General features: G+C 45.3%; 1 protein-coding gene across 8 annotated transcripts in view; it reads left to right on the top strand.

Annotated features, from left to right (window-relative positions):
• TRAK1 (trafficking kinesin protein 1) overlaps positions 1-25,000 on the top strand; it is a 318,154-nt gene that overhangs the window by 248,468 nt on the left and 44,686 nt on the right. For all 8 annotated transcript variants that reach the window (XM_068236310.1, XM_068236308.1, XM_068236307.1 and 5 more), the window contains 5 exons: positions 5,389-5,497; positions 8,646-8,724; positions 12,353-12,483; positions 20,313-20,387; positions 24,112-24,249. In XM_068236310.1, the coding sequence (XP_068092411.1) occupies positions 5,389-5,497; positions 8,646-8,724; positions 12,353-12,483; positions 20,313-20,387; positions 24,112-24,249 (532 nt within the window). The remainder of the gene's footprint in view (positions 1-5,388; positions 5,498-8,645; positions 8,725-12,352; positions 12,484-20,312; positions 20,388-24,111; positions 24,250-25,000) is intronic.

Raw genomic sequence — 25,000 nt, 5'->3', positions numbered from 1 at the left:
AGGGCTTAGTCTCGCTCCATTATGGACACACATTAAAGAAAACCTGAACTGAAAATTAAAAGTCAAAATAACCATACACAGGTCATACTTACCTCCTGCAGAGTCTCCTCCTCAATCTCCTTCTCCTTTCCCGCGTCCTGTTAGTCCACTGTGATCAAGGGAATTCTCCATCCTCCATTTTGAAAATGGCCATTACCCCATAACAGCTTCCGGGTCAGCACACTGTTAAACTGTAACATCACCCACTTGAGCCATAGGTTAACATGGACATTACTTGGCACTTCAGTTGTCCTCTCAGCTATAACTGACAGCAACTGATATATTTCAATTCTGACAAAATGTTGTCCGAACTGGAAGGGATTGTTGTCAGAAGAAAATGGTGAGCTTCTGAGAGGAACTGATGGCAAGGTAACTATGTAATGTTCATTTGAAGTTACCGCATGTGTTTATTTTAAATAATTTTACTCAGTACAGGTTCCCTTTAAATGAAATATAATGGGCTTGGTTTATTAAACACTTATGTGGCTTGTGACGGATTATCTACGGGGATGTAAATTATCGTTCATTGAAGCCTCCGGCCACTGCTCGCTCCCACACGCGTTCTCGCTGCTGATCATTCGAGGGCAGATGAATGAATAGGAACGCTGTTCCCATTCATTAATCTACAGTAGGTCCCCATGTCAATGGTCGCCGGCAATAATGAGATGCCACGGTCATTGTATCTACCGAATTAGCACGTCCACGCATTACTTCCTGTTTGCGTACTTCTAGTACGCTAATAGGAAATAATGCCTGAGGACGTCTAGTGACCAAATTGTAAAGTTACACCTACATTCATTTGTTTTGATACAAAGACCCACACATACTTTTTAAAATTAACACCTTACCTCCCACACTATCCCATATTTATTCAATTAAGATTTTTGCAATAAAAAAACAGAAACCTAAATAATAACCTTAGGGACAAAACTTTTTTTGATATGTATGTCAAGAGGGTATATTACTGTTAATTTTGAAAAGATGGGCTTGTAAATAATAATGGACACAAAACTGACAAAAATGCACCTTTATTTCCAAATAAAATATTGGCGCCATACATTGTACTAGGGAGATAATTTAAATGTTGCAATAACCGGAAAAAATGGGCAATTAAAATGTGTGGGTTTTAATTACGGTAGCAAATATTATTTTAAAACTATAATGGCCAAAAACTGAGAAATAACAAGTTTTCCCCCTTTTTGCTCTTATTTTTCCTGCTAAAATGCATTTAGAATAAAATAATTCTTAGAAAAATGTACCACTTAAAAAAAGCCTAATTGGTGGTGAAGAAAAATAAAGTACAGATTGTTTTGTTGTGTAGTAAGTAGTAATAAAGTTATAGGCGAAAGAATGAAAGGAGCGCTGAAAGTTGAAAATTGTCCTGGTACAGAAAGGGAAAAAACCCTCAGTAGTGAGTTGGTTAAGATTCTCTGTGGTTACGATTCTCCCGAGCTTGAGAACATTGAAGTACATAAGTGGCACTGCAAGCTATCCTGGATTTATTTAAAGAGACTCTGAAGCGAGAATAAATCTCGCTTCAGAGCTCATAGTTAGCAGGGGCATGTGTGCCCCTGCTAAACCGCCGCTGTCGCGCCGCTAAACGGGGGTCCCTTACCTCACAAATCCCCACCGAGCAGCCGGGGATCACTTCCTGATTGAGGCAGGGCTAACCGCCGCAGCCCTGCCCCACGCGCGTCTGTCAGCGTGTATCTCCGCCTCTCCCCCGCCCCTCTCAGTCTTCCTTCACTGATAGACGCGACTAGAGGCAGGGCTGCAGCCGTTAGCCCTGCCTCTAGGAGCAGCAAAATCTACGACCAATTTGGTCGTTGATTTTGCGGGGGAGAGTTTGGGGGTGAAGGGACCCCTGTTTAGCCGCGGGATAGCGGCGTTTTAGCAGGGGCACATGTGCCCCTGCTAACTATGAGCTCTGAAGCGAGAATTATTCTCGCTTCGGTGTCTCTTTAAATCTGTGTGCTGTTGGGTGGCGAACAAATGTAAGTCTGGCCTGAGTTACTGCTTATTGTATCAGCGGTGTAACTACAATTAATGGGGTCCCCCAGTGAAACTTTTATGGGCCCCCCCATGTTCACACCCCTCCCTGATGCCCTTCACGACCTTGGGGCCCATCTTACAAGGGTCATCTAACAAGCGTGTGGCCATCATGAACTTCACACCCATGACAAGTGTAACCACAAACACACCTGATCTAAAGTAAAGTCCCCTGTATCAGAGGAAGGGAAGGTTAGTAGTTGGGGCTGGGGGGGGAGGGGAAGGGGCCCCACTGCTCTGCTCTAGGCCTCCTGTAATCGCAGGGGCTTTTCCTCTCTAGTTTTTATGATGGTGAGAGTTGATGAAAGGGCAGCAAATTACCGTACCTCTGTACCACTGCTATTGTTCGTATTCACTCTCTGCTAATCCTAATGCAGTATGAATTTATGAATTTTTTTTTTGCTCTAGATTAGAAGGATGCATATGATGGCAATTACACTATAGCTTATTCACTAAGGCCCGGTTCACACTGTATTTTTAAGCCTAACGGATCCGGTAAAGTGGATCTGGTCTCCGCTCACCGGATCCCTAAGGCTTGGTCCACACTGGCAAACAGATCCATGAAATTGGATCTGATCAAAGGTCGAGCTAATCAGTTTGCCACCCCATTGCCACCCCAGCAGGGGAGGGAGGGAGGGTGCAGCAGCCGGGCGAGTTAAAACCTTACCCAGGCGTCTTCTTCATTGCAGCCAGGTGGTAGAGAGGGTTTCTTCCAGGCTTGAAAGAAACCCTCTCTACTGCCCGGCTGCAATGAAGAAGACGCCTGGGTAAGTTTTAATACTCCTTCACCCGCTCGCACAGCTGCGGCACCCTTCCTCACCCACCCGCCCACTCACTCAGGTACGGCCCACTTTGCATCCCCCCAGACCCCCACCCCCAGTGGATTTTTCCCTCCAAACAGTCAATTTCTTCACTAGTGTGAAGAAACGTTCTCTTCTCTCATTGCCCCCAATGCAGGGCTTCATCTTCCGATCCACTGGGCTCAGCGGTCCGGAAAAATTGGTGCTGCAGCAAAATTGCGGTCTATTCGTTGGAACATACGGAACAGATCCGTACGAACAGACGCATGTGAACAGTTCCATAGGTTAACATTGGATCCAGGATCCATTTGCATCCGTACCATTTGTACAGTATCCGTTCCGTTTGTACAGTATCCGTTCTGCTTGCAGTCCGCTTTTTAATGCTAATGTGAACCGGGTCTTAACTTGTTTTTCTTTTTTGTAGCAAACCTTGCTATAGTTGAATATCACCCATCACCAAGGCAAGGCTTGTAAAGTGTTGCTGCCTATTTTTTAATAAAGCCAGGTCAGGTTTTCAGGATCACTGTGGTCATTCGGATTGGGAGAATCATTCGGAGCATTTGGATTGCTAGTATGTCAGACCTAATGTAAATGCCTTTTAACGGGAACTTGAAATATGAAGTCCTGTGCTCAGCTGTCGTGCTATTTATACATTTGTTTTTGATAATCCGCTTTCACATTTGCAACAAGATTGCAGCCAATAGTAGAAAGCCAAATGGAGAAAACCAGAGCACTTGGAGGAAAGCCATGCAAACCCAAGGAAAACTTGCAAAATCCATGTTGTGCTGGCCCAGATTTGAACCAGATACCCAAGCACTACAACACCATGCTGCTAGATGTATTGTTAAAGTTCATTATACAGGGTGGACCTGTTAGTATATGTGAGGGGGAAAACTTTTTTAAAATGGGTGGTGATCATGGTGGCCATTTTGAAGCCGGCCATTTGAATCCAACTTTTGTTTTTTCAATAGGAAGAGGGTCATGTGACACATCAAACTTATTGGGAATCTCACAAGAAAAACAATGGTGTGCTTGGTTTTAACGTAACTTTATTATTCCATGAGTTATTTACTCTTTTAAGTTTCTCTTTGTTTACAGCCATTGACATGTTGCCGAGGTTAACACGTGAGGAGCGGATTGAAATTGTGTTGATGTCTGGTGAACTCAGTAACCGGGTCATTGCTGCAGATTTCAATGCAAGACACCCTACGAGACCACTCATCTCCCATGCTACAGTTAGCAAACTGCTAAGTTTTGTGAAACTGGTTCAGTGTTGGATTTGCCAAAGTGTGGACGCATGAAATCTGTCACTAACGAAGAAACATTAGTGGCTGTCCTAGCTTCATTTAGCAAGAGCCCACAGCGTAGCACTCGCCGCATGTCACTGTAGAGTGGCATTAGTCGAACATCCCTTCGGCAGATATTGGCTACTCACAAATGTCACCCTTACAAACTCCAGCTACTGCAGCATCTCAATGAGGATGACCCAGATCGGTGCACTGAATTTGCAGAATGGGCAAAACAAAAATTGGAAAAGGACCCTCAGTTTACGCAGAAGATTTTGTTCAGTGATACGGCAAACTTTTATGTGAATGGTGAAGTTAACAAACAAAATCACCGCTATTGGTCTGACACTAACCCACATTTGATAGATCTCTCCAAGACTGTTGGAACAAAAAAAATTGATGGTATGGTGTGGTATATAGGGTACAAAGATAGTGGGGCCATTCTTCATCAATGGAAACCTCAAGGCCACTGGATATGCGAAATTGCTACATGATGATGTGTTTCCCTCTTTATGCACTGAAGCTGGCACATTCCCTGAGTTTTTCCAGCAAGATGGTGCACCACCACATTATGGGTGTCAGGTCCGAGCATTCCTAGATGAACAGTTCCTGGAAAGTGGATTGGTTGTCGTGGGCCAGTTGAATGGCCCCCAAGGTCTCCCAATCTGACCCCCTTAAACTTTTATCATTGGGGTCATCTGAAGGCAATTGTCTATGCTGTGAAGATACGAGATGTGCAGCACCTGAAACTACGGATACTGGAAGCCTGTGCTAGCATTTCTCCTGCGGTGTTGCTATCAGTGTGATGAGTGGGAGAAGAGGGTTGCATTAACAATCCAACACAATGGGCAGCACATTGAACACATTTTATAAGTGGTCAGAAACTTGTAAATAACTCATGAAAGAATAAAGTTACTTTAAAACTAAGTACACCATTGTTTTTCTTGTGAAATTCTTAATAAGTCTGATGTGTCCCATGACCCTCTTCCTATTGAAAAAACAAAAGTTGGATTCAAATTGGCTGACTTCAAAATGGCCACCATGGTCACCACCGATCTTGAAAAGTTTCCCCACTCACATAGACTAATGTGCCACAAACAGGAAGTTAATATCACCAACCATTCCCATTTTATTAAGGTGTATCCATATAAATGGCCCACCCTGTAGATGTCAAAGGTGCATTCATATAACTGGATTTCTTTTTATCATAACAGCTTGAAGAGAAATGAATCTTCGTCATCCGTCCAAAATTATTTCCACTTTGACTCTCTTCAAAAAAAACTGAAGGATCTTGAGGATGAGAACATTGTATTGCGGACAGAGGTAGGATTCTGATGTACATGGCATAGAAACTGACACAGGCAGAACACATTCACATGGCCGAGGTTACACATTCTTTAAAGGACACCGGAATTGAGAGAGATCTGAAGGCTGGCATTTTATTTCCTTTTAAATAATGAATATTACCTGGATGTCCTGCTAATTCTTTGCCTCTGATACTTTAAAACCATAGACCCTGAACAAGGGATTATCTGCATGCTTGTTTCATGTGTGTGATTCAGACACTGATGCGAATGCTCAGCAGAATGCCAGGCAACTGGTATTGTTTAAAAGGAAATAAATGCCAGCCTCCATATCTCTCTTGCTTCAGTTGTGCACCTTTGCACAGGACAAAAGGAAAACCTAGAGAAATGCACCCTGTATGTACAGTATTTAGCGAGTATAGCTTATCTAATTCCCCCTCATCTGTGACTAATCATAACTGTAACTTGATCTCTCAGCTGTGTCAGCTGGCTGCCTTGGAAGCAGCTTATTTGTAAGCACAGGATATTAACTCTATGTCTGCTTCCATGAAAACAGGAAGTAGACACACTGCAGATTTATTGCACGACTTGTATCAGCTGTAACAAAAAATGTTTTTCTCTAAAGGTTATTAAACTGTTGCATATCTTTTAGAGCAGAGAAGAAGTTCTGAGTTCAGGTCCCCTTTACACCAAATTGTGTGCGATGTCATCTAGTGGTGACACATGTGTAATAATATAGCTGATTTCTCTGTTGTTAAAGATGGAAGTGTTACATATTCTGTGGCGTACTCCTCATTATTATTAATTGTATTTATAAAGCACCAACATATTACGCAGTGCTGGGCAACAAATAGGGATACATTATAATGTTAACATGGGGTGTCAGCAGACAGAAGTAGGACTAGATTATGCAACACAGAACAAGCTTATACACACACAAGATACATGATCATGCAATTTTACAGAGACCCAGCAATTCACGCCCAAGTTAGTCCATGGGAAGCTTGCTATTGGTGGGGTCAGAAGATTGTGGACAACGGCCGTGAGGTGGGAAGGGGGTGGGTGGACCCCCTGCCAAAAGCTTACAATCTAAAGGGGGGGACACAATAGGTAGGGCTATGGAATAGGTGCTTAGCTGAGAGAGTTAAATTGGTGATATGATGCATACTATTACTTTACATTACTGTGCTCAAGTGCACATTCAGATTTGCTGGTGTATAGCACTTGCACATCCTCTGATTTCAAAGATTTTTATACATTTTTCATTATAATATAGTCCATGCTCGGATCAACTAGTAGCAAACTATATCACATATTCCCCCACATGTCAAAATACGAGTACTGGCAGCATCCCTTTGCATTTTTATGCTTCTCACCTGAGCAGCAACTTCAGGTTCACATGCAAAGAATAAGGGTCCTATTTACTTATTTGTGCATTTGTCAGTTAGTTTCAGAACTACATTGTTTACTTAGCAGGCAAAAGCGTATGTGCACTTTTTCTCACAGTTGGAGAGCTGAGTGTTGCTCACTTCCTGAAGACTCTAGGGAAATAGCGGTTTTAACCATTCCAGGTAGGATGTTAAATAATTATTGATAGGGGCTTTATTTGAAGTTGTTTTAAGCACACTTCATTAAAAGCGCACTACCACTTTTAACACGCTGAGCCATACAATTTGACTTCCATGCAGCAGTTTCAGCCTATCTGGTCATTATCACTTTAGGCTGCTTACACACAGGGACGTTACAGGCGCACCCCCAACGCACAGCAATGTAACACAAGTGGGCTGTTCAAACAGCCCACACAGCCCACGTTGCGTTACATGTAGCGCTGCACGTTGTCCGGAAAGTGCAGCATGCTACGGCGTTAGAGCGGCTATAGCCGCGTTAGACTGTTTGCACATGCTCAGTGGGGGGCGGAGAGGAGGCGGGGAGAGCCAGCTATAGTAGCCACGCACATGGCTACTTAATATTCACTGCACTGGCGGACGCTGATTGGCCGGCGGGACCACGTGATGCGGAGTGTCTCGCTCCGCATCACGTGGTCCCGCTGGCCAATCAGCGCCACTCTGGGAGACCTTATAGGGATAGAGCCGCCTAACGCGGCTCACTCTACCGTCCTCTCTTGCAGCACCATACGTTGTGTTAGGTGCATCGTCTTGGTATGCAAGTAGCCTTAATGTTTGGATGTGGTGAACACCAGTTTTTGGTTGGAAAGGATTAAAGCCTACCTGAACTGAAATGAAAAAAATTGGGACTTTTACTTCTCTGGGGCTCCTTCCAGCGTGCCTTAGTCTTTCAGGTCCCTCAGTATCTTTGGGGAACCCGTCGCCCATTGTGCTACTATCCCCCTCAGAAAAAGTCTATGCCCAGATTCAAAAAAAAAAAGCATACCACGCATGCGCAAGTTGCTCCCAGCGACAAGAACACAATTGTTGGCGGCACTCAGACGGGATCACGCAAGTCCTTTGTTAAGGTTTAACTTACATCAGTGACTTTTTGAGATATAGGTACTTACATGCATGCCTTGCTAGCACTATATATGTTTTTCTCTGTTTGTATATGTATTTGAATGCATTGGTACATGCGTTTCTATGATTTTTTTGGGGTGTTTTTTACGTGTAATGCAGGTTGTTGTTTTTTAGTTTTTTTTTGCTGTCTTGTCAGTTCAATTCAATTTATTGTCATTGTGTAACACAACGAAATTACTTTTCATGACAACCCCACGGTGCATATAGGAAACATAGTGATAGTAAGAGAAGAAATTATACACATATGCCAGGTATTACAGATATTTAAACAATTTGTACACAGTGTTAATTATTTCAGAGAGGATTCAGAGTTCATCACGTTTATGGCAGATGGGAAAAAGCTGTCTTTCAGTCTGTGTGTGTGTGTGCGGATTGATCTAGTTCCTGAGTATTGTTTAAAATGCAACTGCCTTTAGAGAGCCAAGGATGTTGCTATCTTGACTATCTTTTCAAAATGATGCTAACTTCCTATTTTTAACTTAACTCACTGTAATGCCTTCTGAGCCAGTCCCCTGGAACAAATACACAGATCTGAAAAATCAGATGAAACCATTTTGTCTGCAGATGTTTTCTTTCAATCTGGCCTCATTCTGTTTTAATGCTGTGGAAGCATTGACTAATACATTGTCCTCTTTTCAGGCATGTCACTTGCAAACCGAGACCATTACATATGAAGAGAAAGAACAGCAGCTTGTGAATGACTGCGTTAAAGAACTAAGTAGGTCACTTATCATAGAATTGCAAATATTATGCATTTTATGTAGTTTTAATATCCACAGAGAATTTGCTGGAAATGTGGATTCAGTTTCTGGTTTTGTTCTTTTCAATCATTGAGCCCCAGTGCAAATGCCTACATGTATGCCGCCACTTCCTCCCGCCCTTCTAATTCACCCTTTTGGATGACCTGGCACTCCAGTCTCTGTACCAATGCAGAAAGTGCTTTAGTTATGTTTCTTTTCTATTTTATTTTTTATTTATTGTGAGTAGCGATGATCAATGAGATGCAAATATTTTATAGTTCATGCAGATTTATGTACATTTTATGCAAATATGTGCAGCTTGAAAATGTACCAATCAAGTCCCACCCAGGTTTAAATTGATTGGTCCATTTTTAAGCTGCATATACTGTACTTGTATAAAAATGTACATTAAAGGAAAACTTAAGTCAGAAAAAAAAAATGACATTTACTCACCCGGGGCATCCCTCAGCCCCCCGAAGCTGGATGGTGCCCTCGCAGCCCCGCTCCGATCGTCCTGTCCCCGCCGGCGGCTACTTCCGGGTTCGGCGACAGCCGCCAACAGGCTGGGAACGCGGCTGATTTTCTGCGTTCCCAGCTGCTATATCACCCTCTATGCTGCTATAGCGTATATATATACGCTATAGCAGCATAGAGGGGTGATATAGCGCCGACAGGCTGGGAACGCGGCTGATTTTCCGCGTTCCCAGCCGCTATATCACCCCTCTATGCTGCTATAGCGTGTATATATATATATATATACGCTATAGCAGCATAGAGGGTGATATAGCAGCTGGGAACGCGGAAAATCAGCCGTGCTCCCAGCCTGTCGGCGGCTGTCGCCGAACCCAGAAGTAGCCGCCGGTGGGGACAGGACGATCAGAGCGGGGCTGCGAGGGCACCATCCAGCTTCGGGGGGCTGAGGGATGCCCCGGGTGAGTAAATGTCATTTTTTTTTCTGACTGAAGTTTTCCTTTTAACTTTAAAATATTTGTATCTCATTGATCATCGCTAATTATGAATAATGGAGAAGGCTAAGTAAAATGTTTTTTCACCCCTTTTTCTGCCCCCGGTGCTGAGAGAAGTCCCTTTGGGGAACCCTTAAACTTGTTGCTCAGTCTTTTCACCTTCCAAATGAGTTATCTATCTTGATTTAAATGGACAGTATTTCTACTACAAGACAAGGATGATGCGAATAGGATGTCTGTAGAAGAGATTGCCAGAGAACTTTAGTTATTCAGACATTCAGACTACAACAATAGGAGTGTATCAGCATTTGTAGATGCCAAAATGATTTGTCCAATATAATCCTGACACATTGTGTTCAATATAAAAGTCCTGCATTATCCATGACTAAATCTACCATCTGTAGCTAAACATGGCATTAGTTGCTGCATATTTCCTCCATGTTGGTGGAGCGTTTGGCTTTTACTCCAGAGAAATTTCACTAACTAGCAGTATATAGGAGTTGCTGGTATGTTAAGGCGTACAGTTGCCATGGTTGCAAATAAGGCCTGGTTCACATTAGCGTTGCTATCCGGATTTTCCGGATCTGATCCGGACCGCATACTGTACAAACGGAACGTACGTTCCGCATAGCAATGTAAAGTCTATGCAGACATTCACACGCGTCCGTTCCGTACAGTACGGAGCCGGATCGGATCCGGACTCTCTTCCAACATGCGCTATTTTTTGGGTCCGGATCTCCGGCCCACGCACCCGGACCGGAGCTGGACCTGAGCCTGACAGCACCATCAGGAACACAGAAACCAATGGGGAACGGAAGGCACAGAACACACTGCCTACATAAACCTGACGTTCTACCCCACTTCCTATGCGTATGCAAGCGGCCATTTCGGATGGGGACACATGGGCCAAGCATGTCTGGAGTGGAGCAGCAGTGACAGACGTGCTGGAGCTGTTTGGCAGAATGTCGGAGGTGGAGGTGAGGCCTACAGCGGAGGAACCTGATTCTACACGTGCTCCAGGTGCACCTTCTGCTGACCCCTTTTTTTTTTTTCAAATTTCGCTATTTTTTGCCCATGGATCCGGATGGCAGCCTGATGCATGCCTGATACAAACGGACCGGATCTGGATCGGAACCGTACGGTTCTGATCAGGATCAGGTCAGGATCCGGTCCGTTTATTTGCCAAAACGCAAGTTTGAACGGGGCCTAAACTAGGCGTGTACTGAGAGTTTTGGGAAATTTACATGTGGCTGCACAGAACTGAAGCATAGTTTTTAGTGACACTACATTAAAAAAAGGTGTTTTACAAGTCTTATCTGTTTATGATTTAAAAGAAAAGGTGGAATTTTCCTGTAAAACCTAATTCACTCTGAGAAAGAGCTTTGTTATGCAATGCTAGTCAAGTGCTCTAGGCCTGGGGCCCACTAAAGTGATTTCAGCTGCACTTTGGGATTACCAATGATCGCCAGTGATTCCAAAAAGGCGCTCTGGTGATGAAAATAAATGGAGGTGAACCCACAGGGGCGATTGCTATCTGGCCGAATCACACTTCGCTAGTCCTGCAGCATTTTTGGAGTAATTGTGCACCAATGTAAAAGAAAGAAGCACAGCAAAATCACTTTTAAAAAAAATGTTTAAAAGGGATTTTGCAGTGACTTTGTAAATGAAGTTTAAAGAGAACCTGTACTGAATATAAAAAGTCAAAATAACCATACACAAGTCATACTTACCTCCTGTGTGGTCTACTCCTCGATCTCTTTCTCCTCTCTTGCGTCCCATTTGTCCACTGTAATCAATGGAATTTTCCGTCCTAAAAATGGCTATTACCCCAAAACAGCTTCCTGGTCAGCACACTGTTAAACTGTAATATTACCCACTTGAGCCATAGGGAAACATGGACATTCAGTTGTAACCATAACTGACAGCAACTGGTATATTTCAGTTCTGACAAAATATTGTCAGAACTGGAAGGGATCACTGTCAGAAGAAAATGGTGAGATTCTGAGAGGAACTGAAGGCGAGGTAAGTATGTAATATTCATTTGCGGCTACATCATGTGTTTATTTTAAAAATTTTTACTCGCTTAAGGTTCCCTTTAAGCTACATGCCGGGTCTTCCAAGGTCTATTACTGCTGGCTTTCGGGGTCTAGCCCCACCCCCGAGCTCAAGAGGTCATTAGTGCTTCTCTGTTTAGAGACAGAGAAGTACCTGTGACCTCTTGTGCTAGGAGGCAGGGCTACACGCAAGAAGCTGTCAGAAATTGACTTAGTGAGACCTGGCAAGTAGGTTAAACTTTATTTAGACTGCTTACAAAACAAAACCCGAAAATCGGAAAGGGCTGTAAAAACTCTGGCAGTATTTTGTACAGCATGTCCAATTGCTGTTCAAATTGCGCTGTAAATCGCTGGAGCAAATGCTAGAAAACCCACTGAGCATTTGCTACAGGGATTGGCAATCTGTAGTGGGCCACTATATAAATGCACAGAATGGGACAGCGCTGGCTAGATCACAAGCATGTACTGCAGTGCTAGAACTCAGATGTCAGAGATAGTTTTCTATGCAGTGTCTTATAGCCTTGCAAATCATACACCTTATGTGGTGCTGTGTAAGGATTCATTTTAATTTTGATGCGGTTTTTTAGGGGATGCCAACATCCAGATTGGAAACATTTCAGAGGAATTGGCAAAGAAAACAGAAGATGCAGCACGGCAACAGGAAGAGATCACTCATCTGCTGTCACAGATTGTTGATATACAGAAAAAGGCCAAAGCGGTAAGTACCATGATTATACATGGCTATAATAATATTGCTTTCATGTATCCAACATGTTCAGTTTGTACTACAAATCCTTCTGGTTAGAGTGGTCAAGATTTTTTCTATTGTTGATGCAGTGTAAATTTTACAGCTGAAAATGGGGCGCTAGAGGGTTTTTCATGTACCACCAGGACTACCCACAACTGAATGGCTCTGTGGGCCAGGAAGTTATGAATATTGTTACCAAATGTTGCTGAGACAATTTGACAAATATGCACATTCTGGTTTAAGAGGAGCTGGAATTTGCAGGTGCAGAACCAGAACTGTGCAGGGACTAATCAGATTAGGAATTGTTGATCAATTGACTTCCAGATGACTAATTAAGCATGTGCATTAGGTGAATATATTGCAGTAGGAGAACAGAGGCGCCAGCAGGATAAAAGTGGATAAAACTTTGCTGGGAGGAAGTGGTGGACTTACCTCCATAAAGCAGACACGAAAGACTGTCTGAATAGTAGCAAACACATTTATTAAATATGTATTTATAAATGTGATTGCTACTATTCAGACAGTCTTTCATGTCTGCTTTATGGAGGTAAGTCCACCACTTCCTCCCAGCAAATTTTAACGTTTTTATCCGCTTTTATCCTGCTGGCGCCTCTGTTCTCCTACTGCTATACTGTGTCCACCCCTGGTGGAGGGGTGATCTACCCCCTTTCGCATCTACAGAGAGCGACTTCTTATCCCTGAGTGAGGACAGGTCTAATCTCCTCACCTGCCTATACAGTGGTTGCCTTTGTGGTAACCTACGTTTGTGAGTATAATTTTCTCACGATTACCTTTACTTCATTTATGCTTAACATACTACACTATATTGGGCTCTCGGTTTCTCTACACTTAAGGTGAATATATTGCTCATCACAGGTATTGAGTAAAAAAATATTTTTACGTGGAAATTTTTACTAATTCAGGAGGTGGAAATTTCATTATCAAATGAAAGCCAGTCGCTACCAATCTGTGGTGGCAGCTGTTGATTTTTCAATCATCTCAATCCTCTCACTATCAGAAAAGATGGTCAATTAGATGCAAAATTGTCAGTTTGATGCTAATTATGTTATTTTTATTCAAATGTATGTACTTTTTAACTGGTCCAATCAAATGCAGTAACTGATGATTGTGATTGTTTCAGTAAGCCTTAAAGTGGCATTAATTGAACATCATTAGTACTTCATTGACCATCTCTAATTTACAGCTAGTGTTAAAGTACCCCTGATTTAAAGACCCTCCTAAAAAAATGAATAAAGTCCATGGTGGGCTAGATTACCTCCTCCAGTGTCTTGCGTCTGCTCTCAGGCTGCTCTGGGTTCCCTGTATTCCATGTCATATTTGACAGAATCTTCCAATGGGATACTAAAACCAGAAAGTCTCCTCAAGTGGCACTGCACGATTGAGAACTGCGCAGGCACAGCAAAAGTGAGCACTTGTCCACAAGCGGAAGGGACCCTGAGGACAACAAGCAGTGTCAGGACGCTCGCTCATGAAAAGGTAATCTATCCCACCATGGACTTTCCTGTACATTACAAATCATAATAACATCAAATCGGTGCCTTTGAAAATAAAGGTCAGCAGTTTTACACTAAAGAAAGCATGTTAACAGCCATTGTGCAGTCTGCCCCCCTCCTTTTTTTTCTCCTCCTGAAGGCTAGAGAGGTGCTGAAGTATCTCAAGTCTTACTCACTCAGTGCTAATTTATGCTCTGCAGCTCCCTCCGTCCGTGGCAGCACTATGTAGTGTATGTATGGCACACTTAATAGAAATTCAGATTTCATTAACTTTTTAGTAGTGAACTTTTCCCTTAGTATTTTAATCAATGCTTTCCTTGCTTTGTAATAACATGACAAGATGATCTTTTGTTACATGCTCATCTGTGTTCTATGAGCCAATTGTAAAAGGGTCTTTTACTTTCTAGAAACAGCGTGTTACGAGCCTGAACGGAGAAACTGGGATTGATTGCAGTTTGCAGCAACACAGACACTGAGACAGGAATAAACTATGCAGGAAGGTTTATTTACAATTGTGCATACAGGATTATGCAATATCAATGCAGCAGCACACATAACACCATGTACAGTAGTCAGAGAATATGGTGGCAATTATATACAAGAACGCAACCACCACATACATACACACCATACAATCAAGGCAAGATGCAAAACCCCCAAACCCTATCTATCTATCTACCTAAATATATACAGGATATATACACACAGATACACCGGACAAAGATATACAATATATACACCAATCGCAGTACAAGAAGGCAGGCACAAAATCACAGTCAGGACAAAGCATAGGTCGGCAACAATCGAGCAATCACGGTACACAAGGAGCAGGCAGTAAACGAGGTCAGACAGAATCTAGGTTCAGAAACAGGATAACAGATACAGGGATACAGGATACCAGAGAACCAGGGTTGTCCAGATACTCCAGCTAGCGAGCACAAAGTTCTGGCAAAGGTTGCTCCTTGCAGGGCTCTTAAATAAGGAGGACACACCTGCAGCATGATCGACAAGCAAAGTCCATAGAGAGCAACCCTTGCAGTGGCAGAGCTGTTTCCAGCCAGCATAGAGCCACCCAGTGGTGGAACAAGGAAAGTTCAGGTCCTGCAAAGTCTCTAGAGCCACCTGCTGGTGGAATAAAGGAAGTTCAGGGTTCAACACGATGCTGCCACCAGCAGGCAAGAAGTGGTATGACCATATTCCTAACATAACCCCCCCCTTAAGGAGCGGCCTCAGGACGCTCCAATAAGACCATATACCACTACCGCCAGGATCCCAAGAGGCGGCAGACAGGAAATCATACAGGAAGGTTGACAATTTATGCCAACACTGGGTGGGCAGGGAGGGAAACAAAAAATTAAATTTTTCACTTTGTATCTCAGGATGCTGAATTAGGAACTGGAGACAAAAGACATCAAGAAGAACACCAGGCTGGTAGGCATCAGACAGCATGGTAAACTGGCATATATCATACAAAGCACCAGGCAGAGCAGTGGCCTGGTAGACATCAGGTAGGAAAGTGCCCTGCCAGGCAATAGGCAGGTCCTCACTCAAGCAAATATCAGGCTGGTAGACCTTAGGCATGGCAGTGAAGTGGCAAGAATTAGCCGTAGACTGGGTGCCATCAAGAGGAAGAGCAGGTTCAGGAGGTAGCTTGGCAGTGGACTGGCAGACATCAGGCTGGAAAGAAGACAGGAAACCATCAGTCGGGGCAATGGACAGGAAACCATCTGGAGGAAGATCAGCAACAGATTGAGGTAACTGGACAGCAGCAGCAGCAGGAGTCTGTAGTGGCTGGCCGGCAAAAGCAGCAGGAGTCTGTAGTGGCTGGACCACAACAGCAGCAGGAGGAGTCTGTAGTGGCTGGACCACAACAGCAGCAGGAGGAGTCTGTAGTGGCTGGACCACAACAGCAGCAGGAGGAGTCTGTAGTGGCTGGACCACAACAGCAGCAGGAGGAGTCTGTAGTGGCTGGACCACAACAGCAGCAGGAGGAGTCTGTAGTGGCTGGACCACAACAGCAGCAGGAGGAGTCTGTAGTGGCTGGACCACAGCAGCAGCAGGAGGAGTCTGTAGTGGCTGGACCACAGCAGCAGCAGGAGTCCGTGGTGGCTGAGCAGCAGCAGTCTGTGGTGGCTGAGCAGCAGCAGTAGCAGCAGTCTGTGGTGGCTGAGCAGCAGCAGTAGCAGCAGTCTGTGGTGGCTGAGCAGCAGCAGTAGCAGCAGTCTGTGGTGGCTGAGCAGCAGCAGTAGCAGCAGTCTGTGGTGGCTGAGCAGCAGCAGCAGCCTGTGGTGGCTGAGCAGCAGCAGCAGCAGCAGTCTGTGGTGGCTGAGCAGCAGCAGCAGCAGCAGTCTGTGGTGGCTGAGCAGCAGCAGCAGCAGTCTGTGTAACCTCATGGATCTGGACCTTTGGTTGAGCGTTTGGCTGAACCGTTGGTTGAGCGCTTGGCTGGACCGTTGGTTGAGCGCTTGGCTGGACCGTTGGTTGAGCGCTTGGCTGGACCGTTGGTTGAGCGCTTGGCTGGACCGTTGGTTGAGCGCTTGGCTGGACCGTTGGTTGAGCGCTTGGCTGGACCGTTGGTTGAGCGCTTGGCTGGACCGTTGGTTGAGCGCTTGGCTGGACCGTTGGTTGAGCGCTTGGCTGGACCGTTGGTTGAGCGCTTGGCTGGACCGTTGGTTGAGCGCTTGGCTGGACCGTTGGTTGAGCGCTTGGCTGGACCGTTGGTTGAGCGCTTGGCTGGACCGTTGGTTGAGCGCTTGGCTGGACCGTTGGTTGAGCGCTTGGCTGGACCGTTGGTTGAGCGCTTGGCTGGACCGTTGGTTGAGCGCTTGGCTGGACCGTTGGTTGAGCGCTTGGCTGGACCGTTGGCTGAGCGCTTGGCTGGACCGTTGGCTGAGCGCTTGGCTGGACCGTTGGCTGAGCTCCCAATACAGTCTGTGCGAACAAGGAGCAAAGTTCTGCAGGCAAGGAGCAAAGTTCTGCAGGCAAGGAGCAAAGTTCTGCAGGCAAGGAGCAAAGTTCTGCGGGCAAGGAGCAAAGTTCTGCGGGCAAGGAGCAAAGTTCTGCGGGCAAGGAGCAAAGTTCTGCGGGCAAGGAGCAAAGTTCTGCGGGCAAGGAGCAAAGTTCTGCGGGCAAGGAGCAAAGTTCTGCGGGCAAGGAGCAAAGTTCTGCGGGCAAGGAGCAAAGTTCTGCGGGCAAGGAGCAAAGTTCTGCGGGCTGGATGCAACACTCTGCGGGCTGGATGCAACACTCTGCGGGCTGGATGCAACACTCTGCGGGCTGGATGCAACACTCTGCGGGCTGGATGCAACACTCTGCGGGCTGGATGCAACACTCTGCGGGCTGGATGCAACACTCTGCGGGCTGGATGCAACACTCTGCGGGCTGGATGCAACACTCTGCGGGCTGGATGCAACACTCTGCGGGCTGGATGCAACACTCTGCGGGCTGGTTTGCAGGACTGGATACTGCAGGATGAACATGCTGGGGCTCTGCAGGCCTGTCGGGCTGACCCATAGTCAGCAAATCTAGTCCATGAAAAAGTCCACAAAGAAAGGCGAGGAACTGCTCAGGACTGACTGGAGATTGCTGAGGACAAAAATCAACTGGAGTCTGTATGGAGCTGCATGGAGTCTGCACCGATCTGCATGGAGTCTGCACCGACCTGGATGGAGTCTGCACATGACTGGAATCGGCTGGAGGCTGCACAGGAGATGAAGCGACTGGAGGCTGCACAGGAGATGAAGCGACTGGAGGCTGCACAGGAGATGAAGCGACTGGAGGCTGCACAGGAGATGAAGCGACTGGAGGCTGCACAGGAGATGAAGCGACTGGAGGCTGCACAGGAGATGAAGCGACTGGAGGCTGCACAGGAGATGAAGCGACTGGAGGCTGCACAGGAGATGAAGCGACTGGAGGCTGCACAGGAGATGAAGCGACTGGAGGCTGCACAGGAGATGAAGCGACTGGAGGCTGCACAGGAGATGAAGCGACTGGAGGCTGCACAGGAGATGAAGCGACTGGAGGCTGCACAGGAGATGAAGCGACTGGAGGCTGCACAGGAGATGAGGCGACTGGAGGCTGCACAGGAGATGAGGCGACTGGAGGCTGCACAGGAGATGAGGCGACTGGAGGCTGCACAGGAGATGAGGCGACTGGAGGCTGCACAGGAGATGAGGCGACTGGAGGCTGCACAGGAGATGAGGCGACTGGAGGCTGCACAGGGGATGAGGCGGATGGAGGCTGCACAGGAGATGAGGCGGATGGAGGCTGTACAGGAGCAATAGAGGCTGTAGGGAAGTATTTGCGTTTTGGTTTCCTCAGCACTGGGACAGACTTTAATGCAGATACTGGATACTGTGAGGACCAAGGTGTAGATCTGATGGCCGTTTGCTTAGTAGCGCATTTCTTCTGGTCAGTAGAGACAGGCAAGTCATAATAAACAGATTTAGGTATTACTGGTAATGTAGGTACAAATTGTTCAACTGTTGCAGGCTGTGAGTATTGGACATGGTTCGAGGTATATGAAGGGTTAACAGGAGGAAGAGAGTGAAAATGAGAGGACAGAATCTCAGACCAGGCATCAAGTAGCTTTGCAGCTGATTCACACTTGCAGAGTTTTTGCACATTCAGAGACTGAGTCGCACACATACAGGCCCTTATAAATTCTTCTTCTTGATTGGTATAATATTCAACAAACCTCTGCCTGTCCCTCCTCAAATAATCAAATAAATGTTCAATTTGATCAGAATTAAATATAAATTCAAATTTATTTTTTACAGGCAGGGCATGAGATCTGGAGCTGGGAGATAACACTTTCTGCCAAGCAGACAATAAATGTGAAGCCTTTCCAGATTTGCATAGGCCTTGATTGATCAAGGATTGCAGAGAGTTAATGCATGTTTGCACAGTTTGTTTATCCTTGTTGTTGTAATAATCAAAAAAACCCACTTGATCATCTTCTAACAAATTAATCAAGGCTTCAATTTTATGCAAATCGTAAGGTGGTAAATACCCATCAGAAACTGTAGGGAACGCAAGATCATACCAGATTTTGATTAGGCATTCAAAATCCTGTGAATCAAACGATCCATCCTTAACAAGTCCATAAACCTGGCTAATTAACTTCAGCAGATCTTCCCTAGGATAATCAGCAAAGAAAGTGCGGCATTCTTGCTCAGATTCCTCAGCCAAGAATGCATAATAATCAAGATCTTGTGGACTCATTCTGACAGATAACTCAGTATACAGTGTAGCTGCAGCAATCAGTAGTTGGCCAGAACTTCTGTTACGAGCCTGAACGGAGAAACTGGGATTGATTGCAGTTTGCAGCAACACAGACACTGAGACAGGAATAAACTATGCAGGAAGGTTTATTTACAATTGTGCATACAGGATTATGCAATATCAATGCAGCAGCACACATAACACCATGTACAGTAGTCAGAGAATATGGTGGCAATTATATACAAGAACGCAACCACCACATACATACACACCATACAATCAAGGCAAGATGCAAAACCCCCAAACCCTATCTATCTATCTACCTAAATATATACAGGATATATACACACAGATACACCGGACAAAGATATACAATATATACACCAATCGCAGTACAAGAAGGCAGGCACAAAATCACAGTCAGGACAAAGCATAGGTCGGCAACAATCGAGCAATCACGGTACACAAGGAGCAGGCAGTAAACGAGGTCAGACAGAATCTAGGTTCAGAAACAGGATAACAGATACAGGGATACAGGATACCAGAGAACCAGGGTTGTCCAGATACTCCAGCTAGCGAGCACAAAGTTCTGGCAAAGGTTGCTCCTTGCAGGGCTCTTAAATAAGGAGGACACACCTGCAGCATGATCGACAAGCAAAGTCCATAGAGAGCAACCCTTGCAGTGGCAGAGCTGTTTCCAGCCAGCATAGAGCCACCCAGTGGTGGAACAAGGAAAGTTCAGGTCCTGCAAAGTCTCTAGAGCCACCTGCTGGTGGAATAAAGGAAGTTCAGGGTTCAACACGATGCTGCCACCAGCAGGCAAGAAGTGGTATGACCATATTCCTAACACAGCGAGATGAGATAAGCTTAAATGTATTATTTTTTAAGATGGCATATGGATTTATGCTGTGTGTCACCTTTGTATATTGTATGCAGCTGTGAAATTCTGCTCTTCCCTTATGTCTGCCCTCAGAGGTCAGACTCGCTCTTAAGAACTATAACTGAATCCCTACACTTATATTTATTTATTCTTCAGTAAAGTAAAAATCTATTTTCTTTCAGTATACGGTGGAGAATGAAGAACTGGTGCAACACTTAGGAGCTGCCAAAGATGCTCAGCGGCAACTTACAGCAGAGGTAAATTATTATGTATTTATATAAGACTGGCAGGCAGCGCAGGTGGTCTTTGCATTGCATGGCACTTGTGTTGCTATGTGATTTTCACCAATGTGGTTGCAATCCCATTTATTGTAGTAAATAGAAATCATAATGCAGTGAACCACAATGCATGGATGGGTACATCAGACTGTGTAGTCTACCGTCTTTGCCCGAATATAAGACACTGTCTTATATTCTTTTTTGCGGAGAAATATGTGCTAGGGCTTATTTTCAGGGGGGAGGAGCTGGGCGCTATGTGTATGGGGAGGCTTTTACCGCAACTCCCTTGTGGCTGCCTCCCCCTCCGTTCCAAGTACTTTCTCCAGTAATGGCGGCGGCATAGTATTCAACCTGTGAGAGCACCCTTTGACCCTCACGCTGCACGCAGTATACTTTGCCGGCTCTGCGCTGTCGATCCCTTCCTATCATCGTGTGCGCCCGGCTGATGCTTCTCAGGCGCACATTAATTATTACAAGAAGGGAGCACCAGTGCAGAGCCGACCTAGCGAACTGCTTGTAGCATCAGCGTGAGGGTCAAAGGGCGCCCTCACAGCTTGAATAATATGCCACCACCACCGGAGAAATTACTTGGAACAGAGGGGGACGCAGCCACAAGGGGGATGCGGTAAAATGCCACACACCTCCCCATACACAAAGCGTCCCAGCTAGGTTTTATTTTCAGGGTAGGTCTTATATTTCAGGCATGCTTGAAATATAACCTAGGCCTTATTTTCGGGGGATGTCTTATAATAGGGGAAACACGGTATGCACTTATACTGTCCCTGTGGATTATATCACTGTGCGTTGCTGAAGACGCGATCAGCAATGCACAAGTGGGGAACAAGGCTTAGTGCTTTTACATAAGTGTATATATACTCATGTCACTAATTATCCCTAAGAGGAGCTCACACAACAGTCAGTCATTGTCTTATGTTCCTACTGCAGTCTAAAGGTCAATTTTGGGGGAACCAATTAATAGTTGTTTTACTGATGTGCGAGAAAACTGGAGTATCTGGAGAAAACCCCTTGCAAGCACAGGGAAAACATATAACCTCCATGCAAATGTGTCTTGGGATCAAAAAGAGTCAAAATTTTGACTTTCATCCTTTCTGTGATGTTAACTTTCTGACTTAGGCCCCGTTCACACTTGCGGTTGTCAGCCAAACGGACCGGATGGCCTGACCGGATCAGGACCGGATCCGGATCGGAACCGTACGGTTCTGATCCGGATCCGATCCGGATCCGGTCAGGTTGCATCAGGTGTTCATCCGGATGCGATCCGGATCCGTTTGGCAAAAGTATCGTAAAAAAAAAAAAAAATGTTGGGGTCTGGGAGGTCAGCAGAAGGGGGACCTGTGGAATCAGGCCCTCTGCTGTTTAGCACTCACCTCCACCTCCAACATGCTGCCAACATCTCCAGCTCGTGCTGCTCCACTTCAAAATGCTTGCCCATGTGTCCCCGATCCAATATCGCCGCAACAATCCTCATAGGAAGTGGGGTAGAACATCCGGATTTTTTGCCAGTGTGTTGTGCGCTCTCCGGTTCTCATTGGTTTCCATTGGCCGGATGGTGCAGTCCGGCTCCGCCCCGGATACGGCTGCCGGAGGAGCCGGACCCAAAAATAGCGCATGTTGGAACGGACACCGGAGTCCGGATCCGGTCCGGCTCCGGTCCGGACGAAACGGACGCATGTGAACCGTGGCATAGACTTACATTGCTATGCCGTGCGTCCGTTTCGTCCGGCCAGCATGCGGTGCGGCTCCGGCGCGGCTATTCCGGATAGCCACCGCTAATGTGAACCGGGCCTTAATTGGCTTCATCGGAAAGCCCTCAAACTTGCTGTTGAAACCAAATATGCAATAGAGTGCAAGGTTAATCAAGCTTAATAGAAAAGGCATTAATAAAAGGTAATAATGCACTAAATTATTTTTTGGGAGGGGGAGGGGAAAATCTGTTCTTTTTAAGTAAAAAAATGGGGGAATTTGTTAAGGACTTTCCAATTAAAACTCTGAAACTCGCTGCCATAGACATTGTTACAAAAACTTGGAATTGGAGTTTGAAGTTTTAAAGCTTATCCCAGCTTTTTGAATTTCTGGTCATATTTGTAAAATCTGGCTTTGAAACCAGAAAGTCAAAACTTCACTGCTTGTCCTTAGTCCTCTACTTAGGGAAAACATGTGACCCCCCACCTTCCCCTCCTCCAAGCATACTGACTGTCTCCTCCTTCCTCACCATGCCAACAGTGAATGGAGCTGTCCCAATGTCTGTGCCACACCTCCCTCCCATAAGGATACATGAGAGGGAGGTGTGTGGAATGCTGGCTGCACCCCTCCCAGTCCCACAACACTAAAATGCATCCAGAATCCCCAATGTCACCCCCCAAAGCCACATTCTGCTTCAAGGGGAGTTTATGGGCATTATGGTGGTGAGAGGCTCCTTTAAATGTTATGTAGGGGGCGTGAATGGAAGGGCGGAAGCATTCCAGTTGGCAGTCTTAAAATAAGAATAAGGGCTGCCACATTGTTAGGTTAGGATCCTTTTACACTTGGTTGCTCTCAATTATAACTGAAAAAAAACAGATTTTCAAAGTTATGTCTGTTTTCCTATGGCACAATATCCGCTATATGCGATTTAACTGAAAGCTTTTTCCCAATGCACTGCTATGGAAAAAAAACACACTAACGCATACCAACGTATTAAGTGTAAAAAGGGCCCTTATGCCATTTGATAACTCTGTGACTGGTCTTGGTGACCTAGTCACATGGTACATTCCTAAACTTTGGGGTGAGTCTGATTGGCTGACACGGCCTTTGGCCCCCCCCCCCCTTTTCAGCCCACCAACAGAGCTTTCAGCCCACCAACAGTGATCTGTTATCATAGACATCAGTCTGAGGCCTGGTGCACACCGAGCGGTTTTTGTAGCATTCTCCAAACCGCTTCCGCCTGTGAAAACGCTTGGCTAATGTATTTCAATGGGATGGTGCACACCAGCGGTTTGAGGTTTTTAGAAAACCGCAAACGTGGGTCCTGCAGCACTTTTGCGGTTTGCAGAAGCGTTTCTGCCTCAATGTAAAGTATAGCAAAAGCTCAAACTGCTCTGGAAAACGCTACATCAGAGCAGTTTCCAGGCATTTTTGTTACAGAAGCTGTTCAGTAACAGCTTTTACTGTAACAGCTACACAAAAATGCTCCATAAAATGCTAGGCATGTTTAGAAAACGTCTCTAAACATGCCTAGAATCGCTCTGAAATCTGCTCCAAAAACCTCTATCATTTTGAGGATCTGCTAGCGGTTTTGGTGTGCCCTGGGCCTGAAAGCCGATCGCTCCCGGAATCTCCCAAAGGGAAAAGCCGAGTGTCACGGCTGTCCCCGGTACAGCGCTGCCATAGATCGCATCGCTGTACATTGTAAATAGACAGCATCTAACAGTCTCCTAGCGGAAATCGCTCCATCATTCAAGAAGGGATGCGCGCACGATCCCCTGAATCTCCGCCCTCATTACTTGACGCCAATTTGCGTTAGGCGATCCTCTGGAATCCACCTTGTTCATGCTAATTGGCATTAGGCGGATGTTAGGAGGTTAAGGGTTTTGTTTTTTTTATTTTATTTTATGTTTTTTATGATTTTTGCAAGCAAATGTAAAGCACAAATGTTTCTGCGTGATAACTGTTCACAATTTAACGTCACCCTTATTCTGTGTAGCTTCGGGAGCTAGAAGACAAGTATGCAGAGTGTATGGAGATGCTGCATGAGGCCCAGGAGGAGCTGAAAAACCTTAGAAATAAAACCATGCCAAATGTAATTTCCAGACGTTACCACACCCTGGGTGCATTTCCCTTGGTAAGTAAGCGGATGAGTTCATTATTAGAGTACTTTAGATATGAGTGTAAAACTGAGAGCAGTGAGAGCAGAGTCGCATAATATTCATGCTGTGATCAGACTCCCTTTACCCTGCTATACTAATGCATGACATCAGACTGTTGAGTGACTCCTCAGCCTTAATCATGCAGCATTATGATGGCCTTACCATCTGACTGCCATAGTACTTTTAAATACATGTTTAAATATTATCATTACTCAAATTCAGAAAGTGTTGACTCTACTATAATGCAGTAGAAAAAGCACCCTTTTAGCCAGTAAAAGACAATTCCACAAATTTCTAGCAAAGTATTGTACTGTCATTTAGTGTACCAGAGATAGGGGTTTAGCTATAAATTATACATACCTGGGGCTTCCTCCAGCCCCCTCCGGCCTGATTGCTCCTTCGTGGTCCGCAATCCTCTCCTCATTTGCCCCCGCAACTGGCCCCCAAAAATCCACCAGTCGGGGCCAGTCGGCACATGCGTAGTCCATCTAGGCGAGCTCCCCTGTCTTGCTACCGGCGTTCAGGGTCACTTTAAAGCAATAACGTTAAGGAAGATAGTTTTTGTTTTGTTTTTTCCCCCTAAGTTGGCTAATAAATAATCTCAACCTAAAAAGTAACAACCTTATAGCATAGCCTTTATTTTATCAGTGAAAAATGTGTTCTTCCTCCACAGTTTGATAAAATGGAAATATTTTAAAGTGCAGTGGTGATATTTAATTAGAAGTG

The sequence above is a fragment of the Hyperolius riggenbachi genome, chromosome 5 (assembly GCF_040937935.1).
Source record: "Hyperolius riggenbachi isolate aHypRig1 chromosome 5, aHypRig1.pri, whole genome shotgun sequence".
Lineage (NCBI taxonomy): Eukaryota > Metazoa > Chordata > Amphibia > Anura > Hyperoliidae > Hyperolius > Hyperolius riggenbachi.
This window is presented reverse-complemented; position numbering and strand designations above follow the sequence as displayed.